The sequence below is a fragment of the Chelonoidis abingdonii genome, chromosome 1 (assembly GCF_003597395.2).
Source record: "Chelonoidis abingdonii isolate Lonesome George chromosome 1, CheloAbing_2.0, whole genome shotgun sequence".
NCBI lineage: Eukaryota > Metazoa > Chordata > Testudines > Testudinidae > Chelonoidis > Chelonoidis abingdonii.
The window spans coordinates 352,593,870-352,604,198 of NC_133769.1; the positions used below are offsets into that span (position 1 = coordinate 352,593,870).

Below are 10,329 nucleotides of genomic sequence, written 5' to 3' on the forward strand. Positions count from 1 at the left end.
GGGGGGGGGGGGGGGGGGAGGAGGGAGACAGTGGTGCACAGCGGGCCCATCAGTCCCAGACTGCACGCCAGGGGTCATCTAGTCACAGTGTTGGGGTTCTTAGGGATTTGCTTGTTTTGGCCTTGTTTTGAAATGGGATTAGCTTGATTTCTGGCTTATTGTGAAAGTCGGGGTGCTTATTTACCACATGAAAGTTGGCAACTATGAGCAGCAGTGAACAGCGTGATCAACACTGCTAATAAATTAGGCTTCTCAAAGTGCTCAATTACAGCTCTTTAGGAGTCACTGATCCTATCACACCACATCCGTTAATTATCTGCAGTGACGTTGATCATAAATGCCTGAAAAGTTTCTGCAGAAGTGAAGCAACAATTTATTGACTGGATCAAGAAGCCAAAGCAGGGTCTGTCCCAAGCAGCTGCCACGGGCATAAATTTCCTGTGGTTCTGCACACTCCTCCCCCTTCTCTGTTCAATTGCTCAGGTAAACATTAAAAACCCATTTACCTCCCCCTCTGTCTGAGATGAGTCTGGGGAGGTGGAACATGGCTTAAATCTAGGCCCAAAATATGGCAGTCCTCAGTACAGGGCAGTTTCCCTAGAGAAGAGAAGGGCTTTCAAAGGTACCTTTTCACTGAATGGTCAGGAGACTGGGAGGAGAGAATAGGCCAGAGGTACTGCTCAGAGGTGCTGGAGCAGGAAGAAAGGGTGGTCATGGCAAAGGGAATATATATCCAGTTGAGCAAGAAGTAGATCAGGGTCCCTGCACCAGCAGCAAAGTTGTACATAACATATCACAACAGCAAGAAGCAGGAGGATCCAACTAGCTAAGGCAGCAGCACAAGCCTGCTGATGGAGATATCACAATATCTGCCTGAAGTCCAGTCCAGCTGGTTTGGCCATTCCCTTTGTTCCCCACGGAACAGCCCTGAACTTCAATGTGCAGCATAGTCTTGTATCAAGAGTTAATTTCTTCAGAGTATGTTGGTGACAGATTTGGAGCTACTCTATAATCATTTTAAATAATGCATGTTGGTTATTGGAATATTATATGACTACATTGGTTTAAACCGATAGGAGTGTCTGGAAAAAAAGGCAGGAAAGAAAATGGCTCAAGATAAGCCATTCCTCAGCAAACACTTCAGCTGTTAAAGGACAATGCCAGAATCACTGGCTCATTATCCTACTGTACCTATAGGATTGGTTTTAAACAGGAAAGTCAAACCTTGGAGAAACAGAAGAAAAGAAAAACACAAAAACTATAGTAGGGTTTAAAAAGGACCCTCTTCTCAGAAGAGAAGCAGTAGGTGATCAGGGGAACCAGCCTGAGGCTTGATTTACACTGAAATGTACTATTGGCATAGCTACTTTAGTCAGGAGTGTGGGAAAAAAATACCCCCTCAACACAGGTATGCCAGCAAAACTGCCATGCAAAAGTGGTGATGTCAATGGAAGAGTGACTTTGTCAACACAGCGTATTGTTTGGGGAGATAGTGTGCCTATAATGATGCAAAAACTCCTGTTGGTATAGGCTGCACCAGCGGGCTATGTCAGCTTAGTCTTTCCAGTGGAGAAACAGCCTGAGACCTAGTGGGATGCCTGAAGATGATAGATGTACCTAGGTTACATCAGGGGACAGTAAGGGGAGGTCTTCACTTAAAACGCTGCATCAGTGCAGTTTCACCAATGCAGCTGTTGTAGTGCTTAAGAAAAGACGCTCCTATGCTGAGATGGGAGAGCTTCTCCCATTGTCATAGTTAATCCACCTTCTTGAGAGATGGTAGCTATGTCGACAACAGAACCTCTCCCATCAACATAGCACTGTCTATACAGGGGAGATTAGGTCAGGATAACGATGTCACTCAGCGGTGTGGTTTTTCATACCCTTCAGCAACGCAGTTATACCGATATAGGTCCCGTAGGGTAGGCCGCCCGAAGACTCTAAACACACATGTATTAGACTGTTGAAATCTTTCCCCCTCCTCTAGTGCTTTGGGTTTACTACTAAACAAAATAATACTTGTGTTTTAATCAAACTGTCTAATCACTATACACAGCTGGTCACAGACTCCCAAGGGAAGAACCACAGCTGTCCAAACTCAGTCAGACCTGCAGGGTAAGCGTAACTGACACAAGCAGGACTGTAACTCAGTACCTGGTGGAAAAGTGAGGGAATTGCAAACTTTTGCCCTGAAATTGGTAAAGGCACAAGGCCTAAGGCAAGTGAAGTTGGAGACACCAGAAAGGGGACAGAGGTGCAGCCAGCTCTGTAACTGTGACAGAAGACGTACCTTACTATTTGAGCTAGTATTCCACCCCAAGTGTTCCCCATCCCCCAAGCCTAGGCACTGTATTTAAGGTCCCCCAACAGCTAGGAGCCTAGGGAGTCCTACTTTAGCTATCTTCGAAATGCACCAAAGCTTCAGTTTCAGCTCCTATGATAGAAAGGCTTAAAATATTTTTTTAAAGAAATTTTACTTGAATTATAAATCATGTACATAGAACTACATGACTGAAGAGGGAAATATATCAGCATTTTACGCAAGAGTAAGTATGTAAACTATGGCAATGGCAAAAAAATACACAATTTCTATATTTTCCTAAGGAAAAATCTCATCTGAAGTATTCTGCTGAATGAACAGACTACAAGATCATGGTTAGTTTGATAACATACAATTGGAGGCTGCAGTTTTGGAACTATGTGTGTCAATTTTTCACGCCTGACCTAACAGAGAACTTGATTCTTAACTGGCTCTTACACTAATGAGCGAAACACTGCTAGAAACAATGTTTTCAAAATTACCTGAGTGAATGAGTCTACTGATGATACAGCAGCACTTGCTACAGGAGTCTGCTGGGCCAAATGTTCCAGCAATTCCACTGAGATCCCAATCTGGGCTACAGATGGTGTCTGAGGGATGTTCATTGCTCCAAAGGGGTGTTGGCTGCCTTTCCCTGAAAGAAATAGCACAAGCAGCAGAAATGTCAAACTTGGAATCAGCACAACTATTATATTAAGTTTAAGTCACCAAGATTTCTTGCGTGTGAGGTTTCTTATTACTTGCCAAATAGAGGTCTCTTTATATACAGAATTATGAAAAATTGTGTACAGCTCATATACTGTGTGAAAAAATGCAATGGATAATTTTAAAATATAAAAATATCTTTAATCTTACTAATAACTGAGGAATAGACAGATAATCCATACCAGACCGTTACAGGGAAGGAGTTTTATAAGGAAGAGTTAATCAGTTTTTCAAATCCCCTAAGTAGTAGACCAACCTCCTCACTGAACCAGTTGGGTCATATATTTTTGCAAGATTCAGAAGCGTTTGAACCTCTTGCTATTACTGACTTTTCCAGTACAACAGGGAGTACGATTTTATAGTACTACCCCATCCTTAATATCCTCAGAAATGTTTACAAAAAAATCCAGAACCAACCAGTACTGATGCACAGTCCTTTGGTTTGTTCATTCATTGATTTATGCCTTGGACCACACAACTATTATGCATTTATTTTCAGACAGCCCCTCATCATGGTCTCTGGATGCTGAATGAATTTTTAAATGAATGTAAATAAACCACCACCTTGAACAGCACCTAGTAGCGGGGGGAAAAAAAAAAAAAAAAAAAAGGTAAGAGAACACTTGTGAGGGTTGGTATAATGGTTCACTCCAGTGGTTCACACTGCACTAAGCACGTAGGCAGCTGTTTGAGTGATCTTCAAAGCTATCCCATGTAGCATTCATAGATTCATAGACTTTAGGACTGGAAGGGACCTCGAGAGGTCATCGAGTCCAGTCCCCTGCCCTCATGGCAGGACCAAATACTGTCTAGACCATCCCTGATAGACATTTATCTAACCTACTCTTAAATATCTCCAGAGATGGAGATTCACAACCTCCCTAGGCATTTATTCCAGTGTTTAACTACCCTGACAGTTTAAGAACTTTTCCTAATGTCCAACTATCTCCCTTGCTGCAGTTTAAGCCTATTGTTTCTTGTTCTATCATTAGAGGCTAAGGTGAACAAGTTTTCCTCCTCCTCCTGATGTGACACCCTTTTAGATACCTGAAAACGCTATCATGTCCCCTCTCAGTCTTCTCTTTTCCAAACTAAAATAAACCCAATTCTTTCAGCCTTCCTTCATAGGTCATGTTCTCAAGACCTTTAATCATTCTTTTTGCTCTCTCTGACCCTCTCCAATTTCTCCACATCCTTCTTGAAATGCGGTGCCCAGAACTGGACACAAAACTCCAGTTGAGGCCTAACCAGCACAGAGTAGAGCGGAAGAATGACTTCTCGGTCTTGTTTACAACACACCTGTTAATGCATCTGTCAACAGATAGCTAAGGGTTAATGTTTCTTTCACCTGTAAAGGGTTAACAAAGAGAACCAAACACCTGACCAGAGGACAATCAGGAAACAAGATTTTTAAAAAGCTCAGGAGGGAATGTTTGGGTGTGTGCCCTTTGTGTCTCTGGTTGTCTCTCAGCTATGAAAGGGATCTTTCTATCTTCAAGCTTCTAATCTTCAGTTTCAAGTTGTAGTACAAAGGTAGAAAACAATAGCTTTTATGTTTTTTGTATTTACATGTTGTAGTTGCTGGATGTTTAAATGTATTTCTTTTTGAATAAGGCTGTTTATTCATATTTTTCTTTTAAGCAATTGACCCTGTATATTGTTATCTTGATAAGAGAGCATTTTATGTCCTTTCTTTCTTTTTATAAGCTTTTCTTTTTAAAACCTGTTGGATTTTTCTTTTCTAAGTGAGGCTCTAGGGGACAGAAATCCTGTGCCAGGATTACGGTCTCTCTCAGGGAAAGACTGGGAGGGGAAAAAGAAGGAGGGGGGAAGGTAAATTGCCCTCTCTGTTTTGTAATTCAAGAAGTTTAAGTACAGTAATCTTCCAGGATAATCCACGGAGGGAAAGCTAGGAGGAAGTAAAGAGAAGACAAGGGGCGGGGTTATTTCCCTTTGTGGTAAGACTCAGGGCATCTGAGTCTTGGGGTCCCCAGGGAAGGTTTGGGAGACCAGAGTGAGCTAAACACTGGAATTTTTGCTGGTGGCAGCGCTATCAGATCAAGCTGGTAATTAAGCTTGGAGGTTTCATGCTAACATCTTAGTTTCTGAACTCTAAGGTTCAAATCTGAGTAGAAGCTATGACAAGCATCCCAGAATCACGTTTGCTTTTTGAAACAGTAATCACTGTTGACTCATATTTAGCTGTGGCCACTATGACCCTGATCTCTTTGCCCGTACTCCTTGCTAGAACAGCTGTATGTGTGAACTGATTGTTCCTTCCTAAGTGGAGCACTTTGCATTTGTCTTTATTGAACTTCATCCGGTTTACCTCAGACATTTCTCCAATTTGTCCAGATCATTTTGATTTTGATCCTGTCCTCCAAAGCAGTTGCAATCCCTCCCAGTTTGGTACCGTCTGCAAACTTAATAAGCGTACTTTCGATGCAACATCTAAGTTGTTGATGAAGAATTGGAACAGAGCCGGTCCTATAACAGACCCCTGCGGAATCCCACTTTTCTTATACCTTTCCAGCAGGATTGGGAGCCATTAATAACTACCCTGAGTACGGTTATCCAGCCAGTTATGCACCCACCTTATAGTAGCCCCAATCTAAATAAATTTGCCTTAGTTTATCGATAAGAATATCATGTGAGACCGTATCAAATGCCTCACTAAAGTCTAGATATACCACATCCACCTAGCATGCACTGGAGTAAACCAATCTCAGCATTATAAAGCCACCAATGATTGTATTAAGGTCCACATCAGAAAGAAATGGTTGCAAAAAAGAGAGGCCCTGTTGGTCACAAAAGCCATTAGAGAATCCATTAACAATCCCACTGAAAAGCACTAATAAATAGCAAATCTTGTGTGCAGAGCTCCAGCATCACTTCTGACTCTTCTAAACTGAGTTTTAATCAGCTCTAAACCCAATAAAAACAATCTAAATTCACTGAAATCTGTCACTCCCTCCTGTTCAAAGTGTACGGGAAGCCACAGAGAATGCCTGAAATGCCATTAGATGTGAACGAGACACACAGCTGCACATAAGTTCCAGTAAATGTTGTAGAAGAACATCCTCCCAATAAAGAAGCAACTGCTCAATACCAGCCTCTGGATCATCCCAGCAGGGAAGAGCAGAGCCATTCAAGAGTTATGCCATAGTCCACACGCCAATAAGTGGTATCACAAGCTGCTGACTGGGCTAAACGATGACTACACCACCATGTGACCTAGCTCAATTGTTAAAACCTCAGCCAGTGAGACTAGCACAAGTTTCTGCCTACCCCAACTCAAAGGAATCAAGGAAATCTGAAGACTCCAGAAGACAGTTAATTCTTCAGCAAAGGCCTAAATCATTAGTATGCAGGAAGCAGGTACCCTGTCCTTCCTTAGGGAAACACATCCAAAACTCTCCATCATCACCCACTTCTGAAAAAGCAGGAGAGAGCATAGCCTATGTAGAAACTCAATTAAGAGTCTGTTAATTTTCCATGTAGCACTGCAATCTGCAGTAAAGTAAGTCTAACAGTTACATTATCTACCACCTCTACTGTATACTAGAGCTAGATTTGTTTTTCCAAATAGTAGCTACTAAGCTCAAGAAGAGATGGTCCGACTCGCACGAGACCTTCTTAGTTTAACCCAATCCAAACATATCAAGTGTCTCAGCACCAAAAAAGGCAGCTGTCCAAGCTCTCTCACTACCTCCTGGTGGTCTAACCCACCTACACGCTGTTGCCCTCCTCTTTCCTAGTCGCCTCAAGCATCACCTCCTCAACTGAGATCTGTTTGACACATACATGCACACCTTCAGATCTCATATAGCTTCCTTAATCTGATTCCATAACTGAATATTAAAATCTGTAAAGTCTCCCATGAGAAAAGCACATACTGGTCCTTCAATACATAAATTTAGCACAAGGCAAGTAACGATCAGTGGTGCTTTAACCCACTACTTAGAAATACTTGGAGAGCATATTTACTTAAAGTCAGCCTGTGCTGCAGAGAGACATCACAGCCCTTTGCTTTACATAATTAGATTCAACAGGAGTAGAAAATAAAGCCATTGGAAACCAGACTAACTCAAGATCATATTCAAATTCCAACTCTATCCAGTTTTCTGTAATTAAAAATGCTGATAGCAATCAAGTTGGTACAATTCTCCATATCTTTATGATCAGGATGTTAAATTTACAATTCCTTTTCCTTTGAACAAATCAGCTTTTCATCTGTATAAAACAATCCAACAACTTTAGAAATATACCAGTGCTCAAAAAAATCAGAGGCCATCAGTGTACTTTAAACCATAAAGCATACCCATCCTTCCACTTCATATGCAAGTCCAGACCCTCTTTGGATTGCCAGCTCCTCTGTGCAATGCTCCAGTATGCACATATTGTTAGCGCTGAACACAGCACAGAACAGATACTCAAGATTTGTCCACTTGTGAGGATAAAATAAAGTTATCCTTTTCTGCATGTGGATTATATTCTACCATCACAACCCCTATAAAATAATACATGTATTTTGAGTGCCTCGCTCTTCTATTCACAACATATAAATCATAAATTCTAAAGAACATGCAATATTTCAAAGTATTTCTCAAGATACAGACTATTAAATATTTTTGCATTCACAATTTTGTCCTCTACAGCAACAAAAGATCCCAACATTTCAGGAAACGAGCAAGCAGGGATAGGCTCTTCATACTGATCTCTCACTTCTCTCCCTTTATCCAACTTTTAGCCACAGTAGTCAGCCATTTCAGAGCACTTTCAGGCTTTGAAATTAGTTTGGGTAAAACATAAGTTGTGTGTTTATTCTCTAGCCATTTCCATTAATCAAATGCAGACATGGTTTTACACCACGAGTTTTGGGAGGGGGAGACTAAAGATTGATGTAAACCATCACAGCACCAGATAGCACAAAGTTAGAGGGAGCAAAATGGTGACCTATACCTCTAAATATTACCACTTGTCATCTCATGTCTATAATCAGACTGTAGCTCTTTGGTGCCAAGAGCACATTTTCCCTCTTTCACAGCAAAGTGCCTAGCACTTTTAGGCACAACAAAAAATAAATAAAAGCAAGCTTCCTCATTTCATGAGGGAAGCATCATCTTTACACTCTCTTTCCTGGTGAGAGTCAAATGTAATTTGTCTAAGTTAGTCACTGTTTAAAGGGAGATTTGGAAGCTGGCACACAAAGTGAGTCGACAGCTGCAAGCAGCTGCACTTGCTATAGTGTTACTAGCTGCTTCTGCTCTAAAGATCTGGTGGCTGACTACAACTGATGTGAGGTAGCATCATTCATCTGTGCCATTTTGTTCTCATTTAAGTTTACTGCTTTTGGTCTGCACCTTTTCCTTATGGCATTCCTACCTGACCAAAAAAAGGCCACCAAAACAGCATAGCAAAGACAATCTTGAAGACTTGCTAGACAAGTTCCTGACCTCTGGACCCATGGCTAGCAGGAAAGGAAGCATTCAGACCTCAGCATTGCTGTGCCAAGAAGTTCTAGACGATGATACATCATTGGAACCCAGTACAAGTATCCATAAGAATCATTTCAAAGATTCTAAACTCAGCTAGGAATGTAATCAAAATTGATCTCATCTCAGTTTTGCCACTGGAGAATAAGCAAATCCTAAAAGGGAATCACAGTATCAAGCAGAAAAAGTCAAATGCTGCAGTGAGCTTGAAAGCAGAGGACACCTTCTGAAGATTTAAGTGATAAGACCCAGCATCAGTTCAGTTAGGCATGACAAGGATATTTAAGTGCCTAATTCAAAGCTAAGGGCACTTAACTCTACTGGGTGCTTATTGTACCAGAACTGGTACTCAGAGTCTTTGTTACTAAAAGCACTTACAAACGGTAGATTTCATCAGAAAAAGAGTAAAATTTACCATTACTCAAAAGATCAGCTCCTGTGTATTTCTATCCTATCTGCTCACTTTTCCCAAAAATGTACATTTTTTTTTTTTTTTTTTTTTTTTTTTTACACTCCTGTTTGTGTTGCAGAGGCAATAAAGCTTTGGCAATATGAGGAAGTTTCTAGTCTGGCAGTTAGATCACGCCCCACTGCAGAATCCTGACCATTGGTTAAGATGCAGGATCCCAAAAGAGCAACAGATTGACCACTGCTGATGTAACACATGTATTGGATCTCAAAAGTTAGAGAAAATGGTGCTATACTCTGAACAAAGTAAAAACAATGTCATCTCAGGAATGCTTTATGTTTCATCAACTCAGTTGATATAAAAGTTTTGGTTGTTACCAAGCCTGTAAACTCCAGGGATTTGACAGTCAGAGCAGCATGTTTGGTTTTTCACCTTTACTAGGCTGCAGGAAAGGAACCTGGAGCAGTGGATGACCCTGCGTTACTTCTGAGATCCAGAAGCAGCCTGCTCTTTCAGCCCAACTACCCCCTGCTCCAGCTGCCAGAAGCTCACTCCCATAGCCATTGGTTAGGTGGACATATACACATTTACTACTGCAAATGGACTGCACTTAATACAAAACATTCCCTTCATCTTACTGAAAAGGACGAAGAACCTATCTGTAGATTTGATAGAGGGATCAAAAGGGGAAAAATACAAATGTATCATTAAACAGAAAGACCTTTTGATTTCCTATTAAAAATTCTGATCTACTCAGATTACCTGAAAATCCTGTAGGGAGATTCCAGAAATATTCCCCTGATTAGTGTCTTTTGGTAACAGGGGGATAAAAATTGCCCACAGCAATCTCGGAAAAGCAGGTGACTCATGACCATGGTCACTGTGTTCATATTTTTCAAGACATTGCTAGAGCCACTTAGGCCTACAGAAGATAGATAATTTCTTTATTGAGGGACTTCTGATTTGAAGCTAGAAATGGTTGCCTTGTTTCCAGCCAAACTGAAAAGAAAAAGATTTAGATTTTATCATTATTATGATGATTGTCAGCATTCATGTTAACTAAACCTCAAAAAAAGAAGGAACAAAAGAAGGCAAAGAGTTAGGAAGTCTAGGTTTATTAAGAGCAATTATATCTATATAACTAAGGTCTTCCCTTTTTTTAAGTCCTTCTAATTGACAAAGTAGGATAATTTCTGTAATTAAACCTACCAATAACTTATTTTGATATTGTGGCTTATGGTCTAGACTTCACAATCACTTGGTAGCAAAAGAGTAGTTAAAGGTTCTATCAGGACTTCCAATTCTAACATCACACTCTTATACCTTTCTGAAGTGCTTTTCTTGTCATGATTGGTTTCAATCAAAGTGATTTTTTTTTTTTTTTTTAGAAACAGAAAAAT

At 40.7% G+C, this 10,329-nt stretch overlaps 1 protein-coding gene across 1 annotated transcript in view; it reads right to left on the bottom strand.

The window, feature by feature from the left end:
• Window positions 1-10,329, bottom strand: part of HIKESHI (heat shock protein nuclear import factor hikeshi) — a 29,309-nt gene that overhangs the window by 11,824 nt on the left and 7,156 nt on the right. The window contains exon 3 of the mRNA XM_032764010.2: window positions 2,803-2,954. Within this exon, the coding sequence (XP_032619901.1) occupies window positions 2,803-2,954 (152 nt within the window). The remainder of the gene's footprint in view (window positions 1-2,802; window positions 2,955-10,329) is intronic.